We start from the raw sequence: 25,273 nt of genomic DNA, 5'->3' as shown, positions 1-25,273 counted from the left end.
TATTTTGGAGACATTTATGAAAACACCTAAAAATACAGTTCAAGACACAGCGGAGAAGCAAGTACATAAATTCATTAATCCCTTCTCCTTGTATATTAAAGTTCTGCCACAAACATAGTTTTGCAAGGTAATTTTGGGGCAGTAGAGATACACCACATCTAGATCTAAGCAATTTTGCCTCAGCACAGATTAAGGCCTGTAACAGCAAAAACCAGCTATTCTTGTAAAATGTTGCTTTATTTTAACAGCATGTTAGAAACTGCAAGGCAGATGGTACATCTGTTTCAGCAAGGTTGATTCAGCAAATGCATCAGGCTGTTGAACCAGTTTACCAAGCTGCTGATTAATTCACATATTTAGAAAATACATTAACATGGATATTAGAGCTTTTTTATTATTATTTTAATATCCCACTCAAACTGAGGGGAATTTAGACATTGATTTCAATGGGAGCAGAAGAAGGCCCTAAGGTGATTTCAGATCACAACCTGTTTACTCTTGTATGGCTCTGCTTGGTTGACTGAGATCTCTAAACCCCATGTTTTCCATAGTGTGGAAATAGAGGGCTAAATCCTAAAACAAGTACAATTCAGTGTTACCTTCACCAGCTCCTACAAAACACCATTGATTTGTGCCAGCTGTTTAAATACAAAGTATGACTTACCCTTTGGAGACCTGCATACAGCATGCACTGTTATAATCACCTGATTTTCCAGAGGGAGGTTTTCCATCTTCCTTGGATACACCTCCCTTGAAAAAGCCAAGCAGGCTTTTTCAGTTTTTACTCCTCTCAGGTTCTTCTCATTCATCTGATGAAATTCTTGTCCTCAAAAAGTTCTTCAGCACTGACAGCATTTCTGCTTCATACTCTCCAAAGCAGCAATGTGAGTCACTTTGTCATTTTTCATTAAGACTAAATGTAACCTTTACACTTTTGGGAAACAGCAGTAAGAATTTTTAAGTACAGACTCATGCTTTATTTGAATTGACTGTAGTTGAAAAACATATATCCTGGCTGACACTTGGAGCCTCCACTCACCAAACTCATGTACCTATTTTAATATATGGATCAGGATGGCAATACTTCCCTCAGGATTAGGTCCACCTTTAACACAGAGAAGTGAATACACTGATGGTGCAGAGGTGCACTAAGCAGGAAAAAAAAGAGTGCAATTCGGCCCTCCAATTTCCTTATAAACTGAGAGTACCTACCTCGCACTGCAGTGGGTACTGGACACATCACTTGTATGACAGTCCCAGTATGTGCTCTGTGGCAAACTGCCTTTTATTTTGCACCTTACTGAGCATGTCTTAGAGACAAGTCTCTCTCCCTTGAGCCTTTCCACATATCACATTCTTCAATCATTATTAGTGATACATTCTTTTCCAGCTTCCTATTAGGAAAGCCCTCAACAGAGTTAACAGCCACTAAATCCCAGGCCTTGCTTCCATTGTTATCCTTCTTGACTTACCAGTTCTAGCTGACAGTTTACACCTCTTTCCTTGTCTTGGCAAACACTCTGTGCTTTCCTGGTACATGCACAAGTAACTCTTTTCTGTTGTACAGGACATTCTGGAATGCTAACATACCCTTTTTGCTAGGTAGGAGTCAGAGGACACCTCAGTTCCCTAGTTTTTGCAGGCTCCCTGCAGGCATAAGAGCATCTGACGGATATTTTCCACTGCAATCCTTTTCCTCCTCTTTGCCCATAGGTCTCAGCTTTGTTATTAATGCAGCTTGAGCAAAGCCTCAGAAACAGAACTGTAGCAGAAAAATAGCATTCAAAGGGCCTTTGCTCCTAGTGTGCTAGATTAAGTTGCTTCTATGGTCCTCTGCACTCACCAGGTTTTTTGCAAAGACAACATATGCTGTGTAACAGCCTGGATTAATCTTGTCTACATTACCACCCTACACATCCTTCCCATCAACTTCCCAAAATCCCTAGACCCTATACACACCTTTCCTGTTTCCTGTCAGAGCAGCAAGAGGCTGGTTCTTGCAAGTGGGGAACTGATGATGTCAGTGCCTGTCATTCTACCTGCTTAATTCTCAAAACAAATGTATTCATTCAATATTTTCCCTCTCCTGGCCCTCCTGCTGTGGGAAAGCTCCTCATAAACCTTTGGGAATATCTCTTTAAATCCTTCTTCAAAATCCTTGTCTAAAAACATCTTCCTTTATTATGATGCCCACAAACCCCTTCACAACTGTTTGTTTCTGTGCTATGACAGCTGTGCCCACTCCACAACAGAGCCCAACATCCTGATTCCAGAACATCTTTTTGCATACAGAGCCTCACAAACCTGGGTGCTGAGATGAAACCTGAACAGCTTTTTCATTACAGTTATTACACTAAATTCCCCATTTTAGCTCAAAACCAGCTTGCTTCATACTCTCCACATTAAAGGAAACACAACTGTGAGCAACATAATAAGCTGTAATTAAACACAGCAGTAGCAATAGTAATACCTAACTGTAAGGTGGATACCGGATGCAATCTGACAGCTGACTGAATACAAAGCACACAAGAAAAGGTTTTAAAAAATCAGAAACATTCGGTTTGCAGCTGTCTTGCAATTTATATGCAATGCCTTTCTTTAAATCTAAACGTAAAGTGTCAATCAAAGCTTAAAACTGTGACTAAAAATGAAATCATATACCAACTGTCCAGCCCGTATAGACTCCCCTGTTACACATAAGCCCTTGACTGTTACATGTTGTTGGAATCCATTAAAATCCAACTTTAATTTAAAACAGCTTAGAACAACTATTTCTGTAAACGAGACTGGTGTGTGACAGCTGTATTAGTTTACTCATTTCTGCAACATGTGACAGCAGGGTGAGAAAAACAGGGAAAAAAGGAGAGTCTTCAACTGCAGTTATAAGGCTGAAGAATATGGTTCTGCGTGAGAGTCCCATCTTGGCTAACAAAACAAGATTACGGAGTAGAAATCCTGTTTGTCTCCATAAGAACTGAACAGTAAGTCAAACCAGCATCAATTTGGCTATAATACTCAAAAAACTCAGTATTTTTTTACTATTAAACCCATTCCTATTATGCTGGCTGACAACCCCTGGAATTTGAAGTTGTCTATGACTCAAAATTGTCACTTATGGTGAGACTTAAAAACATTAAAACAAAATAATTTTCTTCTAAACTTACCACTCTGTGCATGCAAGCATTTCCTTTCTGCTATTTGCAAACTCAATACATACATTTGTTCCTTGTCCCTCAGTTTCTACAATGCTATCAAATTTGTCTCCTCCAGTTCTTTTGGCCTATGCCAGCTCTGATCACACCTCCCCTGCCATCTGAACTTCTCCCTGCATCTTCCTGAATTTACAGCCCTAGCTCTTATGCATAGTACTGGTTTTAAACTCACCCTTCCTCTTTCTCGTATTACTTTGCTTTCTCTTTTTTAGCTTCTTTTGAAGCTCATCTCATCACAACTTTTCAGTAACGCACTTTCCTTCTTGTATCTCCATCGAGCACACTTTTCCTTCTTTTCTCTGACTCACTCGCTGTATATCACATGCTAAACTGATTTCTCTCTTATTACTTAGCCCTAATTATGGGATGCCTCCATTCTTCCTTTTATATATTACATTCTCACTGAACACCAGCTCCTGAGTCACTGGCAAAGGATTTAGGAAGCAGAATGAGCGAGTGTTTGCCTCACTGCCTCTCCTCCACACACAGCTCAGCAGTCTCACAGGAATGGCAGGCTGTGCCGACCTCTTCACGGGGTATTGTAGTACATGTTCTCCCAGGTGCACCCACTGGTACCTAGGAATATTTTGTCCTGAGAGTGCTACCACTGTGCAGCTTCCTTACCTGTTGGTGACCTTTCTAAGTCACCTCATTATAAAGTGAAAATGCACCATCCCAGTGAACAGTGTAGCTCACCCTCAGTAACTATACCTTAGAATTCAATCTCACCCTTCAACAGGGATCTTCTCTATATGTTGTAACAAAATAATTTGACTTGACACTACTCTGTAGTTACTCACAGTCAGATGAAATTTCAGCTGTTCCCCAGCCGATCACTTGCTATTTTGGCCAGTTCCTGTAAATGAACCATTATCAATCCCCATCATGATTGTTTCCCTTTGGTTTTGTCTCCTGCCATGCAATATACAGACACATGATAATATTTCTTGCTTCGTGACTTTCGGTTCTCCACCAGCCTCACCAGCATGTTCTCTTTGCCCGAAGGATTTAGGTTTTGACAGCAGACACAGCTCATCTCTACAAAATACAGAGCACTTGATATCTGCCCTCGTTTCTCAAGTTTATGACAGACTCCTGCGACGAGCAATGAGGAATCTCACCTTGCTATATAAAATACTATATGCAAAAGAACACAAGAACAGGACCAGCAACTCCCTGAGGAAGTTATGGATTACTATCAGTAAACAGATGGATCATTAACTGGTCAACTGGTTCATTGTTCACATGACAGAACGAGACATGCCTCCTGCAAAGTTGGGTAACAAAACTGAACAAAAAAGAACACCCAAGTCACTGGCAGAAGAAAAAAAAACCAACCTTCTTTTGCAGAGTCACTAACTCAAAATGGAATAATTAAACCTCCCACTTCAGAAGCTGCTGCTTTGAAGTGGAACTGCAGATCTCTATTTGCATATTAGGAACGCTTGTGTCGATTTCCATGCTCCATCTGGGCAAGAGATTGCAGATGAGGATGACTCTGAATTAGGACAAATCAAATGGATGCGGATCCTGCAGAGATAATTATGAGTCTCTCAAGATGATTTAATTAGTGTATTAGCGTGGTTTCCTCCTTCAGCAGTAAATACATTTTAACAATGTCTTTATGTCTGCTATTTAATGTCAGCCCTGCTAGAATTCCTTTGCACCCTTCTGTTTAGTGTGTCGGCACCATTCTAAGTCCCTACTCTGTGACAGATGACTAGAGGAACCCAAAGATTCAAGTTGTAGCAAAGATGCAGATTGTACCATGTAAACTTTAGAAATCCTGCTACCTAACACAAGCCCCTCCCTACATCAGTCAGACTTTTCATAAAATGCATGGAAAAAGAAAAGTAAAAAAAAAACAGACTCACCCAAGCCAGCTGTCTAAGCAAAGATTGTCTAAGAGACAGGGAGTCCTATTTCTCTAATGGCAACGGGTGCCTCCACCACAAACCCTTTCCTTGAGTCAGTTGTTTAAGCCAGGCAAATCCTTCCTCATAAACAATGATGAGAGAAATCCACATACTATCAGATTTAATATCTTAGTGGTTAAAAGAGTCATCAGTAAGGTGAGTGACCCGTTTTCAAATCTCTGCTCATCCCATATTAGCTGTCCTAGCCCATAGGCTATTGGGTATTCAGGGGTAAGACATCTCCATCTCTCCTGTTTGAAGTTATTCCACTTTGTATAACTAATTAAAAGATAATTGAGGCAAGTACTTGAACCTGGCTCTCCCACATCCCAGGTTATTGCCCAACCATTCAGCTGTGGCTTCAGCCTCTCATTTTCTTTCTGCAGGGTTCTTACATCATGTAGGTACTTCTGAAAATCCCAGTCTCTGTATTTTACATATAAATATTCACAGAGCAGTAAGGCACAATCATTTCAGAATTACCACCACAAATATCCACCATTCTTCTCATATATACTACCAGCTCTCTTGCACAATGGTGAGAGCTAGGTGTTTTGTTTGCTTGTTGGGGTGGAGTTTCTTTTTTCAAACCCTTTGTCACAATACAACCCATCTGTGCAAGTACAAAACCAACTTTTTTCCATGGTAGTTCTGATTCCTCACTTACAGAAGACAAGAAGAAGCCTCAAACAGTATTCATAGCTAGAAGAATAAAGGGATACTGGCCTTTCAAAATGATTGATGATCATTCTTTGGAGTCTAAAAATATGGTATGGGCTTCAAAACGCACATGATGTGATGAACAGCTCTCTGCCCTAAAGAGCTCTCAGAATAAATGATGGACCTGGCACAGAAGCAAAGACGCAATATAAACCACACATCAGGAGAAACAGAGATTACAAATGCAGGATAATGAAGCACAAGTGAAAGCTTGTAAGGTATTTCAAAATAAGGACAGCCTGGTATAACAGGCATTTGCTCAAGGACTCTAAGGGCATTGTGAGCTGATAAAAGAAAGATAGCAGTCCAGGAAAGAAGTAGTTCAAGAAGTAGTACACATGACAAAGTAATTCAAGGAAGGTTGTTCAACTGGTCTACCCAAGCAATAAATGGTTACAGTTATCCTGGTATAAAATTTGAAGATCCTTTTATTTCATTTCAGCTTCCATGTCCTACACGAGAGTTCAACAAAATAAGACAATACAAAAGAATACCCTACCAAAAGAAAGGACATGAAAAACAAGAACACAGGGAATAGGGAATACTGGTACAGCTACTTTGTCACTGGCAGAAACTCCCCCATAAACACAGCCTTAATTTCCAAAGGTGAAGTGACTACAGTCTGTGAAGAGAGGAGGGAAAATCTTAGCAATGTTGGTGGAACGGTGCTTGGGAAAAATGAAGAGTCCAACAACTGTATTGTGAAATGTTAAATGCAACAACATTACACAGCAAGCAGGGGAAGATCTGATTCAAAAAAACCCAAAATTCTGGCTGTGCAAAAACACGCTGGCTCATTTATGGTTTCCAGAAATGTTTTTCTGGTACAGCATTCTGTTAGTCTTCAGCTTACAGGAGTAAGCAGAAGGCTCATTGCATAGCAGAGCCTTGTGGTGATATAATACAGGCACAAACCAAGCCCCAGGACAAAAGGTTAAAGTCTTTTACAATATTTAATTTCTGTAGAGATTTAAACATTTAAATATGTCATCACAAAACAAAATGACTCACTATAGATCTAATTCAGATGTACCAAAATGCATTAGTCATTCAATAAAACAGGCACTGAGGATTTACTAAAAATACCTCACATGAAAAAATAACAACATATATTTACTTTACTGAATGGTCATTGTGGAAGCACACAGAACCAACCCCTGTATAGATCACGCTAAGTTGCCTATCCCGAAACCAGGATTGCTACTCCTAGTCCTAAAGCACATGGCTAACTCATGTCTACCTTCCAACCCTTGTTTTGAACAGCAGTGCAAGAGGAAGTCATGTGTGATGTGATCACAAGGCAAGCAAACAGGGCAGGAAGCTTACTAACTAACCGGCAGCATGCGGAGCTCCAAGCCAGGTGGGAGTCTCACTAGTGGCAGTTAACCTGCATCACCTTCCTACTCATCTAGAGATGAGATGGTGCACCCTAGGGAACACCAGCAACAATGAGCCCTACCATCAGGACACAAAAGCAGTTACTATGGCAGTTAGGATTGCAGGGAGTGTAAAGAAATCCCAGAGATGTCACCAACTGAAGCTGCTCACAAATGGTGATAACGGAGCACAGGTCACCAGTGCAGCTTTGCTGGTACTCTCGGCAACCTCAGCCTCTGTGGATGTGCTCGGTACATTCTGGACTGCTCAGACACACAGTGCTCCTCCCTGGGGCAGACAGCCGGAGAGGTGTGTTCTCATTACACCAGTGCTATGCTCAGTGAGGAGCTGCCAAGAGAGGTCAGGGGCCTTCCCTGCATCAGGGCTGCCACACAAGACAACAGCAGGATCTCTGAAGAAATTTCTCCAAGACATAACCCCCTTAGGAAAAGCATGAAATGAAGAAAGGAATGACTGAAGGGCCAGAGGATACAAACTTGCAGAGGGTGGAAGCTGGAAGCCTGTGACTTCAGGTAACAAGAGTAAAGCTCTGGTTCCTCCTCCAGATGTCAATTTTCAGTAACAGTGGAGGATGTTTGAGGAGAAAATTCTGAGTGAGTATCTCAAGTCTTTGGATATTATACTAGTACTATAGAAAGCACTGGTGGTAGTGGCTAATGATACTCCCCTGTATGAAACAGTAGAATCCATCCCTGTTTTCCAGGTGAGTCTGTTGCTTGCCCAGAACCTAGACCACTCATGTTGCACAGGAATTGCCAACACTCACCCAGCCTTCCAAATTCTGCCTCTTGCTGCTCACCCCTGCGGAACAGAAGCAACACAGCCAAGGAAAACTTTGAGCAGCTCAAATGGAACAGAGAGCTCAGAGCAATATGAGAAGGCAGAAATCCCAGTAGTGCTCTCTTCAACCCTTCTAGTCAATGAAGAGGTCTTGCTAGCAGATGTAACCAGTCTACTGATGCCTGGTTTACAGTTGCTGCCACCAGCAAGACTTCGGTTTCTTTGATTACAACGCCTCATCCAGTGAAGATGCACTGCTACAAGGACCTGGAAGCCACCTGACAAAAGAGAAAACACCTCTGTGAAGAGACCTCCTATTCCAGTGAGGATGGCTTTAAAATAAAATTCACTGAGGACTGGGTACTTGGCCCAGACAGAAAGGAAGGGAGGAGAAAGTGTGAGAAAAGGCCACAAGGAAAGTTACACATTTCTACTTGGAGGGAGGGCGTGCAGAGGCTTACCTCAGGTGTCTGGGAACTAACACAGAGCTTGGCCAACAAACAAGAAGAACTGGAAGTCTGGCACAGTCAAAGAGTCCTGATGTGATCAGGATCACAAAGATGAAATGGGACAGCATCCATGACTGGAAGAGTGCCACAGGGGGGTCTTCAAGGAGAACAGACAGTGAAGAAGGGCAGTTGCACTTACTTACAAAGCACCTCTCTGCCTGTGCAGACATCCAGTGTGAAACCAGAGACGTATCTGACAAAAATCTTCCAGTCAAAAGCAAAGACAAAAGCAACCTTGGCCACAGAGCACGGGGGCCTGGTACACACTACCTGCTCAAGGGGCCAAAGCAGATAAGGCTGTCTACAAACTACTACCGAAAGCAACTCAGTTACCTGCCCTGGTCTTCACTGGGGATTTTAACCACACGGGTACCACAGCATTGTGCAAACAATCCAGGGTATTTCTAGACTGCATTATTGATAGCTTTTTAATGTAAACACTAGAGAGACCAAACAAAGGTAATACTTTACATGACCTCTATGTACAAACAAGGAAGAACAAGTGGCAAATGTGGTCACAGAGAGTAGCTTGGGAGCAGTGATCTGATGACTGAATTCAGGATCCAGAAGACTGGGAAGGTAAGCAGAAGATTTTATGCAATTGGACTTTAGGTTATTCAGGAGATGGCTCTGCAGAAATCTCCTGGGAAGTTGATGCAAAAGGTGCCTAGGATAGCTGCTAAGTGACTATAGAAAACTTACTGGGAGTTCAGGAACAGATAATCCTGCTGTACAGGATGACTGGAAATTTCAGTACAAGAACCACTTGAAGCAAGGAGCTTCTTAATGAACTGTAATGCAAATAGACAGCATACAGCAAACAAGAAAAGGCAATAAAAAAGGATTAGAAAAGCACTACTTTGGTACTTAGGAACAAAATGGGAAAAACCAAAGCACATTTAGAATTAAAATAAGTGAGGGATATAAACAGCAGCAAGAGGGAATCACATACATTCAGAGGAAACATGGGGATGTTACTGAATGGGAGAAACAACCTAGTGGTTGCGCAGATAGCAAAGGCTGAAGTACTCAATGCATTCTTCACTCTTCACAAAGATTACTCCTAGGTTTCCAGGTGTAGTAGGCTGGTTTGGGAAGGAACAGGTTAGGAACAACATGTTAGGAATGAGTTAGAGCAGCTGGCCGTATTGAAAGCTATGAGGACAGACAAGATTCATCTGAAAGAGTTGGCTAATGTGACTCCAAGAATCCTGCCTGTCACTTCCAAAAGAAGCACAATCATTGGCCCAGACCCCTGCAAACTGGAAAAAGCACTCTGCCTGTCTTTAGAAAGGCATGAGAAAAAGAACTTGGGCAACTCCAAGTCATCTCACCTCATCCCCTGGGAAGATTATATACCACATCCTTTTGGAATCCACCTCCAAACACACAAAGAACAAAAAAGTAATGAGTAACAATCAACACGGACTTACAAAATGCAGTTCGTGCTTGATCAAACTGATTGCCTTATGTGATGAACTGACCTGAAAGGCAGATGTGGGGAGAGCGGTGGACGTAATCAAATGGTCTGGTAGGCAGACTGGAAATTACTGGGACAGCTGGGCTCAGAGGGTAACATTCACAGTAAACATTAGTTTGATATCCAGTTGGTAGCCACTACCAAGCAGAGTATTATAGTGGTGAACAGTAGGGCTAAAAATGTTTCATATCTTCACCAGTGATGTGGGTGATGAAATACAATGCACTCCCAGCAACCTTCTAGCCAATACTAGAGGACCTTGAAGAAATACAGGATTGGAAATGTTGAGTTGAAGAAGAAAAGTTCTGCAGCTTTAACAGAGGCAGGTAACCCCACGCATCAATGCATGCTAGAAAAAGGCTGGCTTTGTACCAGCCCTGCTGAAAGGACAGGGAGGTTATGGAAGATGCTGAAGGAAATGTGAGGAAACATTCTCACCGCTAATAAGGCAAATTGGCTACTGGCTACCTTATCTGCAGTGTGACCAGCACAGCAAAGGACGTTACTTTACCCCTATAGGAAGCACTCACATGGTGATAGCTGGAATACGGCATACAATATCAGACTCCCCAGTTCAAGAGGCATGTGGAGAAACTGGGGTCTGGAAAGGGGCCATGGGCTCAGGGCTATAGAAGCTGAAGCAGCTGGGTTTTTTAGTCTGAGAAACAGGAGGCTGAGAGAGGCAAAACATGCTTAGAGAACAGTTGCCAAATGGTGGAGCCACAATGTCCTCAAGTGGGGAAAGTGCATGTAAAACAATGATCTTCTTTTTATTGACAGTGCTATTAACTTCAGCTTAGTTGACCACACATTTAAGCCCAGCTGGACCACGTTTCTAGTTTATAACACTGTTGATGGGGATATAAAAGGTATTTTTATGTTCACTTCTCCAGGTCTTAAAACTTTTAGATTCTCAACTATTAAAATGAGTAAAAAAACCTATCTAAACATCTAGGGAAACATTCCATCATAGAATCATAGAGTGGTTTGGGTTGGAAGTGACCTTAAAGCTCATCTAGTTCTAGCCCCCTGCCATGGGCAGAGATACCTTCCACTAGACCAGGCTTTTCAAAGCCCTGTCCAAACCGGCCTTGAACACTGCCAGGTACTGAAGTTGGAATTTCATCAAACTCATGAGGAGTTCCAGCAGCTACTAACCCAGAGCTGTAGGTCACCTCCTCCTGTTAATATTACAAGTGAGATTTGCTATTCAGAACAAGTTATTAAGTTTTTCTTGGGCATTAAGGGAGAAAACTGGCTGCTAGACAAGGATCTAGCTGAAGATTCAACCCTGCCGTAGTCCAAGTGGGTGTAGCTCTGCTAACTTCAAGCTGGAATTTATCTGCTAGTACCTAATTATTAAACGGTTTGTGTGGTTTTATATGATAGAGATTTGAAGTGAGCTTTAAGATTAAGAATTTTTCAATTATGTAACAATGCCCAGAGCAGGAGCTGTTCATTTACTTAGTTTTTAAATCATCCACTATATGAGTAAGAACAGAGAGATAAATTATTAGATACCTTGAAGATGTTCCAAATATTAAAATGATGGAGGCAAAAGATAGTTTTAAGATAGAATTACATTCCAAAATAGGTTTGAAACAAAGTATAAAAGTTACTCATCTAAAGCTATGCAGCCAGTCAACATAAAATACAGGATGCAGTAGTGCTTGCAGACTCTCTGTTTTCTGCTGTATAAAGAAGTGGGTACTGCATCAGGCCAAAGATCCACACAGCGTATGCTCTTGTCTTTGACAGCAACAGAAGCAAAAAGCTGGAATAGGAGTATAACAAGAGCACCAAACAGAAAGATCGTCCCGTTTCCCACCACATACTTTCCCTACTTCTAGCAACTTGCAGTTTACGGATTTCCCAAGACAGTGACTGTATTTGAATCTTTACATCTCATAGCTCTCAATGAGTTTTTCTTCCATTAATTTGTCTAGTAGCTTTTTGAACCCATTAATGCTTCTGGTCTCCATAACATCCTGTGGCAATTAATTCCACAATGTAATTATTCACTTTGTAAAAAGTTACTTCCTTTTGTTGGTTTAAAACCTGCTGCTGAATAATTTCATTAAATGGCTCTTTGTTTTTATGTGACCCAAGCACTTCTGTTCCATCCATGACTGTACACCCTACTATTAAAATCACCTCTTATCTGAATTAACTGGCAGTTTCACCTTGAAGAGAAGTAAAGCCACACCTGTGATCCTCTACTGGCATTTTTGCTTCAACTGGATTTTCTCCTTAACATAAAACACTGTCCTTCTATTAAAAATTTAATAGACAAATAACCACTGAAAAGAACTATTGCAAGGAGGGACTAATAACAGGACTTGGGGTTTGAGTTTTGTGGGGTTTTGAAATGGCTGAGTATAAACTCACTTTGAGTTGTAATACATGTTACAACTCTAGTTATCTATGCTATGTATATAAACCTGGTTGATGGGATTTGTCTGATAGATGTTTATAAGCCCGACTGATGAAAGAGGCCAGTCATATACAAAACTGTGGTAGATTAAGGAGGAGGGCTAGCTACAATCAGGTCTAATTAGCTCATCAAGGGTTAGCACACATTGTTGTAACTGATGTGGCAGCTCTATGCAAATCGGTCTCATGGACATATCTTCTCTTAAGACACTGTTCACAGATCTCCACTGCTCTGTCAGATTTTGTCTGCCGAGAGATATTATGCACTGTGTGGATGGGAGAAAAAGCAATGCTTCTGTAAATCTTCTCCAAGTGCCAGCAACTAACAGCCAGCTCTAGCTTTGGTCAAAATAAGATGAGAAAGGGATTCTAAAGCCTAAGCAGGATGTAAGAGGGGAAGGAAGCAAGAGGAGAGGAAGAGGAGCTGCCCACCAAACTGAACATAATCAACATGACTCTGTGGAAAAGAGGTGATGATGACGGCTGTGGCTCCAGCAGTCAGTGGAACTGAACAGGCAGCAGTGGGAAGGTGGGACTGTCCTGCAGGGAGTAAGAGCATACAGTGGTGGTGTTCGTAGCTAAGTCCAGGAACGCCCTGTTTCAACAGAGTTTTACTAAACTGACTTGAGTGCAGCCCAGCCTTTACCTGTATCCCTTGATCACCTCCAACTAAGCATAAAAATATCCATAGAGAAACATTTCATCTTCAGCCCACACTTCATCATTAAAACAATTAGCACAGACCACAAAACCACACCCTGTAAGGTTTCCCTACTCGAGCTGCCTTCTCCCAACATCCCTTGTAAACTCACCATTGCATCCAAGCCTTTACTGTCCTCTCATCTCCCCAAATAATAAACTGCTGGGGAAAAAACAGCAGCACAACAGCTTTGACCAGAGGATGAGCATCTAGTCGAATAAACACTGTGAACTGCTCACAATGCAGAAAGGCATAAACATTTGAAAAGAGACAGAAGAGTTAACAGCAGTAACAATACTGAGCTTTTCCTTTCTCTGGTTTTGTGGAATTTATCAGGTGTAGTATGTGTGAGTGGGTGATAACATGGGAACTTTACACTTTAAAAGGAAGTGTGGAGTGTATCTGATGCACACACTTACTTTCTTCCTTCATTTTAAATATTTTTCATTCACTGTCAGTGTTAACACGCAAGTCTAAGGATAAGAGAGATACTTCAGCTGGTTAAATCAGCTTACACAGGCAATGTACTTAGTTAAGTAAGATGAGAGCCCAGAAATAAGCCCAACTTGCCAACCTTTATTATCAAGCAGGGTTTATAGCTCACAGTAGGTTATCACCAATGGGGCCACATTTGGGAGATACCGGGACAGCTGGTATTGATTTCTGGCAGGATTTTGGTCCTTTTTGAAACCTCTACTCAAGTTGGAAAGATAATAAAATGCATACATGCTATTAAGCAGACTTTTTAATTATTATTTTAGTGAGCACTAAAATAGGCAGTTATATACTGCAGCAAATCACAGACACAAAGAAGTCATGCTGCTCCCTTGAAATCAAAGCACTACCTCCCATCAACAGGAGCAATATGAAAGGTGAGAAAGACAATTCAACATTTGCAGAGCAGGTGGAGCACATGTGTTAAAAATCATGGGAAGTCCATTATATATTTTAATGAAATAAACATCAAAAAGCTGCTCTTAACTCCCAACATCAAAAACTACAACAAAGAAATGCTCCACAAACCTTCAGTTCTTCCCCTTTTAACAAAGGCCCTAAGTATGCAGGTCTGTGAAAGTTAAAACATTCAGAACAGCTCCTGTTATGAAGACTCAAGAATCTGGTACATTCTAAACTACATGTCACTTGTTGCATGCACATTCCTGCTTACGCCCAGTATTGGACAGCTCAGCAAAGTCCCAGATAACCCATGAGGAAGTTAGGAATGAGGGTAGCAACTAACTCGTTCTCAGCTGAAATTGTTTAACATAAACAAATTCAGGGTAGTAGCAGCCACAAAAAAGTGTGATCTAGTTAATGCTGTAAGCAACATTTTATCTGTGATTCATTATGATGCTGCCAAGAATTTTGCAGAAAGAAAATCTGTGGAACTGAGTATTTTTATTGATAAGGTCAGTTAAAAAACATACTGAAAGAAAGAGTAAATGGTTTTAAACGAATGACCAAACATTTAAACTTTCGGGGGAGGAATATTAAAATACCCAACATACAATTTCTGGAAGCAATTACACTAATTAAAACAACACTGAACATTTGGAGAGAGACATTTTAGGGAAGGCATCCCAGGACTGCCTCCCCAAAGACACTGATCAACCTGGGTGTGTTCAATTAACAGGAGAAATTAATTCCAAGCCTAAACCCCTGCTGCTGAGAATCATCCCATCTTCAGCGCCCACCCCCCCCCCGCCCCCTGGCCGAGCATTTAAATCCCTGGATTGTCAGCAGGAGCTTTCTAGATGAGATGGCTTATTTGACAGATTGTTTTCACTACTGATGGACTGAAACTACAACACCAGCGTTGCCAGTTATAAGCTTCATCAACAAAACAAATAATACTCCATGGTCTGAGATGCAGATGGCCTTTTAATTTCCACTTTCATTCCTTTTCATAATTTTATCTTCTTCCTCTTGGCTAAACTAAGCCAGACAGTGTTAACTCCTGATGACTCTGACATGCAGACATTGCCTAGAAAAGCAGGGATCCAAACCACAAAGACTTTCGGTTGCTCTCTGTTGTGACCTTCTGGAATTCCAGAAACAGTACAGACTGCCAAGTATAATCCCTAGTATTAAAATAAAATCATTAAAAAAAATGATTTCAAATTGCTTCAGATAGGAAAAAACAATCTCTTCCCAGACAGAGATAGGGGATGCTGTCAACATGACTGAGCTGGTGGTTGAACTAGTCAGTAAATTCAGCTTCAGTATGTCTAGTGCAAGATCAAAACCACCACAGCTGCATGACGCACTGATTGAGTGCAACCCACCCTGCCAGTTCTAATTTTACACTGAGTTCTGCTCCACCAGGTAGTGTCTGCCCTTCTGCAACCAGCACGCAGCCAGCACGAACGTGGTATCATGTGATCTGGCTTATGTGATGAGAGTGTGCTACCAGGTGATTTGGTACTGCACAAAAGTGGTGTTAATGAACATGGGACCATAGCCCAGGGCACAGAGTAAAACAATTTGTCAAGGTCAACCACACAGGCTGCTATTAGAGCTGAATACAGTATCCAGTCCTCCTTAAGGCCAAGCTAGTTTTGTTACCTTCTGGGCAGCACTGCTGACCAGCATAACAAACACAGCTTTCCAATTACTCCAGTGTTCTGAGGATTTCTTTGGCATTGTGGTTCTAAATACTATCCCTGCTGCCAATCTGTCTATGGAGCTCCCAGTTCCATGTAATGGCCCTAGGTCCAGAACATTTCTTCTCCCCCAAATCCTCACTCTGCTAACCAGCAGAGTGCTGCCCCTGCTGCCCCACTCCTCCCCACACAGACCACGGGCCATTTCAGCAACTGCAGTGTTGACACTGCAAATATTTAGGAGAATGTTTAGCTTGACAAATGTAAGTAACCACAGTGAAGACAAACAAACCTATGTTCTTGTGCAAGGGTTGCCAGGGTTTAGTCTCCAAAAAGCAGGACATGTTTTCATGCGTGCTGTGAGACACCCAGACACACTACTGAGGATGTGCTAGATAACCCACATGAAATAAAACACTACTCCTACTTCTTTATATACTGCCCACTAAAACAATATTTTTATTGCAGCTCATCAATTGTGGACTCTTGACATATTATTGCAATGAACTATACACACAGCTTACCAATTCTGGGAAAATAAAGAAGCAGCTTCCATCCAATGCTGAGCCCAACACATACAGAGACAGACACAAAAAAGCAAAGTAAATATTATAAAGTAAATATTAGAAATGTGTTGAAATGCATCCTTGTCCCAGTTTCTGCAGGAAATGGAGAACATGCCTACAACAGGGCAATATTGTTTGAATTACTGTTTGGAGATGGCAGTAGGACAGAGCATTCTGAATTACATCAAAGAATTTGCACTGAAGAAACTTTAAAATGTTAAAGAACTTCACAGCTAGTAAACTGACTGTAAAAGTTTTAGCCAGCCCTATGGCATTACATATATGCAGAGGCATAACTACAGAGTGACATACTATTTTCCCGTATTATCCTGCCTGAGCCCTGACACAGATTAGACACAATGCCCATACTTTGCTTAGAAGTGGTAAATGCCCCATCCCTGGCAGTGCTCAAGGCCAGGCTGGACACTCTTGGGTGTCATGGTCTAGTGTGAGGCGTCCCTGCCCATGACAGGGAGTTGGAACTGGATGATCTTAAAAGTCCTTTCCAGCCCAAACCATTCTGTGATTCTACAATTCTGTAAGATGAATTATTAGTCTGCAGTGGCTTCATTAATAGCTAGCAAATAAAAAAGCAGTAGAGAGCAATTCTGGTTATTCAAAGTACCAAAATAATGGCCAAGGAAACATGCATTGTTAACAAAAACTTTAAGCAATTTCTCCAGCAATCTATATACTGTTCCATGGGAGAGAAGACATTGCACAGGTATAATGCCTCTCACCAGGGGATTGACTTGCTCCCGTTGATGGTGCACTTCAGTATGCTGTAAGTGAACTTTAAGATAGATTCATTTGCTTCTACAATTATAGAGTCAGGATAAATGCAGTGAAAGACTAAAACAGCTCTTTTATGTTTCCTACCAGTCGAAAAAAGATACATCCATCTCACTGGACTCTTTTTCATGGCAGCAGACTCCACAAACATCTTCCTGAGCTATTTCTGTGCACCAGAGGACTTTTTTGATGAAAAGAGGGTCTCAAAATATTCATGGCTAGCACACAAGATTTCAGAGTGAAGCAGCACTGATGCCCTGCACGTATGAGAGCAAACGCTCTGAACTCAGCTGGAACAGTAAAGGTCATAGTTGCAGATATGGGTATTGTCAGCAGATTTTGTCCTAAAACATGTTGTCATGACGGTGCAACAAGAAGAAAAAGAAGAGCAAAGTGCTCATTAGGAAAGCATCGGCACCAAACAAGGCTGTTTGTGCTATGAAACTCACAAGTTCCATGTCAAAAATTGTTTCACTGACAGTGCTGTAATGGGTATCACAGCACCAGTCACTGGCAGAGTCCTGAACCAACATGAATCCCATGGGACTCGTAGTCTGCCTGTTACTTAGACCTACAGAAAACTGTCATACTGATTTTGAAGCACAGCCCTGTCTCTACAGGCAGCGGAGGTCACTGATGACACTGTCAGTACCTGCCACACAGACTGGACTGGGTCATCACATTAGTTCTACCACCACCAAGGAGAACGGGAGCTGGGTGGAATCACATCTCTCCTTCAAAACCTGCACTGCAGATGGAACTACCACTATAGAAAGTGTTCTGTTGTTCTAGTTTGCTTTGTCAAAAGAGATGACCTGGCTACATTGGCAGAACCTTCTCCACTAGGACCTGAGGCCAACAGTGTTATGCTGGCAGAGGCCAGGTAATAAAGATACTAACTTTAAGCCCCTTTAATTTTTCTGAGACCAAGGAAGACTGTCCAAACTACTACAGCATTACTCAATGAGTTTTAAGTAACGAAACTGGAATTCTTCTAAACAGCCTGCAAGTCAAACATAGCCCATGGACTTCACTGTACAGCAGTTTTAAACAGGATTCTTTCCTTTTCTGCAGATGCTACTTAGATCACACACAGGCTGCACACTTGGAATGAATATGACCCACATCTCCAAAGGGAACTGTTCTTCCGCAGGATTAGATCCTACACACTTGGCCATGAAGACAAAAGTAATCTGCTCTAAATTACTGGCAAAGTGAACAAGCGCCCCCTCCTATCCCCTGCCCTGTGAGCTTGTCTAAAGGGAACTATTATTAAAAACACAAAACAAATGTAAAAGTAGTTCCTATATATTCTGTAGAGACAAAACTGCTCCCATACAAGGAACATGGTGCAAGGAACTCCTCCTCTTTGCCAAAGGAAGACTGATCACTTGACAAGGTGTGAAGTCACGCAGGCATGAATGACTAACACATCTATATATCAAACTCTATCAAGACATACACCTACATCAGTTGTATGTAGTTTTACAGATAAAACCCAACAAAGAACATGTTTAATCTCACTTCCTGTATTCAAACTATAATTACCTTTGATCTAATTTACAGTTATAATTGTCTAAATCAGTTTCCATGCAGGACAATCAGAAAACACAGATGTCAGCAGCCACTGACATGTTGATAGAAATGACTCACCTAGAACAACATGGGAATGCTGTTCTGAGCAGAACAGGGATCAAACATAGCACAAATACAGCTTTTAATATTTTCATCTTTTTGTTCCAGCAAAACGTCACCTCTTTCCCAGCACTCTTTCAACCAGCCTCTTCCTCATCTCTCTACATGACCTCATGACTTCCTGAATCCATGTCCTTCACCTTTCCCCCTGCCTTTTCCCACTCTGTTCATGCTTAAATTGGCTCTTCAAATTCTTCTTAAACACATCTGTTTTTCTTCCACCTTACTCAGCTTTAGATTTTACCCTCCCTCACAGAGCCCAGGCTTAGCAAAAGGCAGACACAATTCAAGCAAGATAAACTGATGTTTGGCAAAGCAGAAACTTGCAAGAGGAAATACGAAGCAATCTCTGCCAGAGATGCCATTGCCACACTGAGCACTTTGCTGTCACCTTCAAATGAAACAAAATAGCCCAGCTTCTCTTTTCCTGCAGAAGAAAGGCAGGAATAATACAACATTCCAAAGTTTGCTATGTCTTCTTTGTTCTCTAGACCAGTCTGCAATAAAGACATTGTGGTTCCTTTCATTTAGAGAAGTCCATGACTTCAGAAAATTTACACCAGGTTTTACAGTTCCAAACAAGCTGAATGCTTGAAGAGCTGATACAGCGATCAGAGTTCACCACCAATACTCCTGCTAATCCAGAGAGCACAGTGGGAGTGAGAAAGCAGGCACAATATGCTGGCACTCTGACCACTTGAGAGCTCTCCCAGAGCTGGGGACACTTGAGCTGGCTAAATCAGCCTCAGTCCCAATCACTTGGGTCCTCTGCAAGAGTACAAAGAAGTCTCCAAGAGATAACTCTAGCTCCACCAGTCTTTTGTTGCTACACTAAACATAAAAGTGCTGTCCAGGCTGCATGGAAAGGACCCAAATATTGGGTAATTTATTTTAACATAACCGTTAAAAGTGAAAAAAAGAAGCAGCAGTAGGAGTCCAGCCATTACACAGGACAAGAAAATCCAGTGGCACCGGGAGTTTCCAGAAACAAAGGATTTCCCACAGTCTATTGTTGGAAACAGGGTGATTCAACTGCTCGTTTCTTGCTCAACAGGCTGCTGATTCTACCATAAGTGGATGCTGGTGTGTTCCACCTTCTGCCTTCCACCTACCGCAGCCTCAATCAGCAAAAACCCTGGCTTTTAAAAACATGTGACTACTTCATGCTAGTTAAGAGTTGTACAGTATCACCTTTTTGTCAATGGCATTTAAAGGTACACATAATAAAATAATAAACTAGGAATTTTAACTGCCTCTGTAGCCTTATCTTGCTAGCATCCAGTTGGACATTCCACTACAAGCAAGCGATCAGAAGGCAAAACACAGAATACAGTGCCCTTTCAGACTCACTGCTGTATGAAGAAACTAAAGACCAGAAAAAATGACAACATACAAACTCACAAAATAATCATATAAAATAGGTTTTGCAGCTTCAGGTAAATACTGTTAACATTGCATACAAAAAACACTGCTTGAGACAATGGATGACCTGCTGCAGCTCCCCAGAGAAAGCCCTCAGGTAAGGAATTCAGATGGAAGCAGGGAGCAAGCCAGGGGAGGCTATTTTAAACTAGAGCCTTTTAAACAGCTACCTCCACGTGCAGCCCTAAATTCAGCAACGGTTTCTGTTTCCCAGAAGTGGATTTTAAGCTGTCTCTGACAGGTAACTGGAGATGCCCTGTGCAGTTCTAGAGGCATGGCACCTACCTATCTTCCCAAAACAAACCACTAGCTGTTATTTTTCAGAGAACAGAATGTATCTGTTCTACTGCAGAAGTTTATTTCTCTTACTCATAAAGTTTTGCTCAGGATCCTGGCAGTGGAAAGTACAGAGAATTCCCTAAAGCAAGGTACAAAGCAGAGATAGGAGAAGTGTGGCTAGAGGCTAATAGATTAGCCATTACTGACTTTATCATCCACGTAGACTCTTAAATGTGTTAAATGTCTTCGAGCTGCATTTTTAAAACGTTAGAAATGAAAGAACTGGGAAGAAGCTTGTTTTAGCAAAGCAAGGAGGAGTGTCTGACACTTAAATGTCACACATAAAAGAGCTACATTAGGGAAAAAGGGAGGAAAAATAAAAACCAACCCTTCCAGGACTTTATATTTTCTGCATACTGGCACAGATATGCACACAGCAGATACTGTTGAATCCAGTCCTAAAAGTCATGAATGTATCATTGCCCTACTTACACCCAGAAAAATACCTTAAGTTAAACCTGTGCTTAACTTAAAAGATCCTGCGTGAACGCCTCTGAAGTAAACAGGATTTGAGTGCTTTGATGCTGAAAGCATGGGCTTAATCTTTATATTCCTGAGAATGAAGAAAGTGTCTTGCTTATACACAGGAACAATAAAAGAAGTCACACTGTTGAAAATCACTTGAAACAATAACACATCACTTAGTTAATAGCTGGCAATCAAAATATAAACCTACTAGGTTTCACTCGAGTCTGGATACACATCATTAATCTCTAATGATGTGAGGACTACGTTATGTTTTACTAGGAACGCTTTAAAAACCATGGGTAGTCCAAATAAAAGGAAAAAGTTCTGATCCATCCAGTTGCTGACAAACAAAAATGTCGAGGTCTGCAATTATGGTGACATCTGAGTTGAAATGTGCATTTAAAGACTGCACGGGGAACACTGTACTTAACGCTGTCCGACGTCTGCTGATGTAGACACAGTATTTGACTCCTTTTAAACATGTAATATTAAATTATTTGAATGAAGATTTTTTCAGTTAAGTGTGTGACTCAGGGTGATTTAAAAGATTTATTGAAGGAAAACCTTTCCATGAAATAAATCCCACGTAGGCATTTCTCAGAGTAGAATCAGTGGAAAATGCATTGCTTTGCTCTCCTGATTTTGTTTTAAAAATAGCAAAAAAGCAATAGCAAGACAGATTTCACTGAAAAGCTCAACATACTTCAGAACATTGATTTCACATCTTCAAGTGAAATCAGGAGTTTGCCTTTTTGACATAAATCCATACAAAACTGACACCTGAAAGTCTATTTGCAGCCACTAAAATCAGTCACTTTGAAAGCTGCATTCTCCAAGCATGATGCGGCCCCAAAAAAAGCAAAGTGATCGAGTGCAGACTGCACTGAAACCGACTGCTTCAACACCTGGATCTGCCGTGGAGCCTGCACCTCCAATACCTGCCTTGCCAATGGCCAGGCTGCGACCGTTAGAAAGGAGCAAACTCAGGAGCCGTTTCCAGAGCGGTCAGGGAAGGACGGAACCGGCGGCCGCGCACTGGAATCGCGGTAACGGGGTTACAGAGCCGACAGCCCGGGACCGATAACGAAGGGGCTGACAGGAGAGCCGTGAGGCACTATGAGGGGACGGCGGCGCGGGAACAGCCGCCATGGTGCTGATGGGGGGATGCGTGCGGGCACCACAGAGTCGAGCACGCGGCAGAGCATCGGGCAGCTCCGCGCCGCGCCGGACACCGCACAGCGCGGCCCGCGGGGAGCGCAACCGCGGCGCCCCCTAGTGGCGAGTGCTGCGCCCGCCCCGCCGCGCCCCGGCCCTCGGGGTTTTGTTCGCCGTCACGTTCTGCCCGCGAACGGCAGAACGGGAGGAACGCTCCGAACGCTGGGCTCTCCTGCCGGACCTCCCGGCGTCCACCAGCCCGGTCTGCTGATGGAAAGGCGCTTCCCAACGCGTGCTCCCATGCACATTGCCCCGGCACCTGCTGTGCAACTGCCATCATGCTCAATGAGCCACCAACCCCCAAACGTGCCGGAAGGAGACAGCTCTTGCACACACGGGCCGTCAGGGAGCAAATGAGACCCTTGATGACTGAGCAACCGATTAACAAGCTCACCCTTTATTAAGCACCAGGACATTCATACAGCAGGTAGGTTTTGGAAACCAGGCTCCGGAAACCAGGTCCCACTGCCACAACTACTTTATTCCTGAATTCAGCTGCCTCATTCATTATGCAGCTTCCATCCTCCGCAGTACATGAAGCAGGTACCAGCTGAGACTATGGTGTCTTAACTACACATCCCCAGTCATCCCCAAAGCACTGCTCATCCCACAGCCCAACAGGTACAGGAGTTTTGTGGGGAGCACTTAGAAACTGCATCACACAGCATGCGAGCTGGTTAGAAAAATTAACAGTTGTATTGGCAACTTCAGTACTTTATGACTGTCAAAGACCTCTCTTCCTGACTATGTATTATTTTAATGTAACGTTTGTATCTATTAAAAGATAATGTTTAAATAAGGACATGCTTTCATAACTTCAGCATCAGTGGCAGTTTACCTGATTCACTGTTTCTTCAATTGCCCTCATATAATGATTAAGTTCTCTGTCCATTGCAGCATATTCTATCATGACTTTTTCCATGCTGTCAACATCCTCTACATCATCTGCAAAACAAAATATATTGTACATGGATGATCAGTTACATTGTTTTCAGGCAGCATTTTTTCTTTGCAGATATAGAGACAAGTATTAATGTCGTGAATATCTAAAGCATCTGTAAGGCACGGCAGGTGCTTTCAAACTCTTCGGTATACACTTTTTCCCTATTTTGCAACTGGGGACCTTGACATTTCTTGGGTAACTTGAACAAACAGCTTACTCAGAAAGACACTTCCCTGGTTTCATGTGAACAAGAGAGAGTGTGTGTGATTTCATCTACCAACACCTAGTCATTAGGCAATCGGGATATTTTCTGCAAAAGTTATATTTCATGACTCATCACAGTGCCTCAGAAATAGTCAGAAGAGACTTAAATGCCCTCTCAGTACACTATACTTCAGAGCTATAATTAGACCCTTTATCCCCAATAAACATAGTTACTGCAAAATCAAAACAGAGCCAGCATTTTATAACACAGGAAATAATGGGATACTGAATAGCACTGGTGAATCAAGCAGTAAAATTTTAATTGCCAGTGAAAATCAATTAATACCAGACACGTGCTTAGTAATTCACATCCACTTTTATTCTCTTTTGCATTCCTCCTAATCTCACTCCTTTCCTCTCTAACTACACCTCTGCTTTCCCATTCTAATGTTGCTGTGCATCTGCTTAGCTGGATAAGGACCCTTCACAGATGCTACAGGGCTGAACAGCCACAGCTGTATCTCCTGACACATGCATGTACCACACTGAACACTGCCAGCTGTGGGAGGCCTGCCAGCCATGAGCCCCTCACCCTTAGAAATTAGAAACACAAGTTTCTCCTCCTCCTGCTCCCATTATTCCTACCCTGCAGTCCCAGGTAAAGAGAAAACAGCAAAAAGCATCTGGAAGCTCTGAAAGAGCCCCAAAATCTACTATGCGTCATTAGGGGTTGCCATTTCATGGAGTATTCTTCTTTAAAACGAGTTTAAGTAGCCAATCTGTGCTGTTAATTTGAGGCAGAAAATCATGGTATAGCTTTTTAAATTACTTTTGTTTGTGAAGAAAATGTCTTCTGATCTGGCAAGCTAGTGCGCTTCCTAAGCTGCTAAGTATATTAATATGCTCGAGCACAGAAATCTCTCTCTGCAGAAAGCAGCCATAAAGCATTGTATACGGCCGTCTCAGCTTGAGGGCAAAATCTGATGTGTTGCTGAAACACGCCACCGAGGGACAGGCGCTTCTCACCATATGAAAAAAAAGGTGGATCCAGGAGACAGAAGGAAAAGCGCTAAGATGTATTTACACAAAAAAGTTACATAATAAGCCATACTATTTTGTGAACATGGCAATTAGAGTCATGATGTTTCCCTTAATTAGATACAGGCTTGGTATGTATCCATTTTTCATTAAGCAGATGAATGGATGTTGCAGACACAATCTTGGCATTCCTGCAATTTTCTTCTGAATAATCAGCATTTCTCTCTCCCTTTTCCCTTCCCTCCCACCCAATTTCCATATCCTATCGGGTAACTATGATCATGCTCTTTTTCCTTCCTGCTAGGAAGCATATGAAGTGCCTCCTTCAAGGCTGACACAAATGGCACTCCATGAATCACAGGAAAGGTTTGTGTAGCAAGAAACTGTCATTCTCCTCCCATGGTCAAAATGAATCATATCCACGACATAAGGAAAGTACTGTGGCCTGAATCTTTTATTTTTCAGGGGAAGAGAAGTGCATTGTTAAACACCAAGAGAGCTGTATTAACACCCTCTTTCCTAAAAGTTACAAAAAGCTTTAGGTAAAAAGTAATAATGTTACAACTTGAGAGATGCATTAAAATAAAGCTCAAAGGGGTGGAACAGAGCTCAGGTATGAGGGATATTAGCTGTAAACACATCCTGCCCTACATTCTTCATGTAGTGACCATTCCACCTATTCACTGGCTTGTTTTAAGTCCCTGTGATGTTCAGCGCTGTTTCCCAGCTGCTATTCTTTCGCGCACATAAGTATGTCATATATACTGGAAAACTGCTGAATGTGTCACTAACACATGATCATAACCTGCCCTTGAAGGTGTTACAGACATAAAGATAGAT

At 42.0% G+C, this 25,273-nt stretch overlaps 1 protein-coding gene across 2 annotated transcripts in view; it reads right to left on the bottom strand.

The window, feature by feature from the left end:
- Positions 1–25,273, bottom strand: part of NSMCE2 (NSE2 (MMS21) homolog, SMC5-SMC6 complex SUMO ligase) — a 130,005-nt gene that overhangs the window by 78,129 nt on the left and 26,603 nt on the right. For both annotated transcript variants that reach the window (XM_061373536.1, XM_061373535.1), the window contains exon 3: positions 23,087–23,193. In XM_061373536.1, coding sequence (XP_061229520.1) covers positions 23,087–23,193 — 107 coding nt within the window. The remainder of the gene's footprint in view (positions 1–23,086; positions 23,194–25,273) is intronic.

Source organism: Neopsephotus bourkii, unplaced genomic scaffold, assembly GCF_033783945.1.
Source record: "Neopsephotus bourkii isolate Nb327-2 ecotype Australia unplaced genomic scaffold, CSIRO-AGI_Nbou_v1 NB_1630, whole genome shotgun sequence".
Lineage (NCBI taxonomy): Eukaryota > Metazoa > Chordata > Aves > Psittaciformes > Psittacidae > Neopsephotus > Neopsephotus bourkii.
Note: the sequence above shows the minus strand (reverse complement) of the source record. Positions and strands in the feature narration are given on the sequence as shown.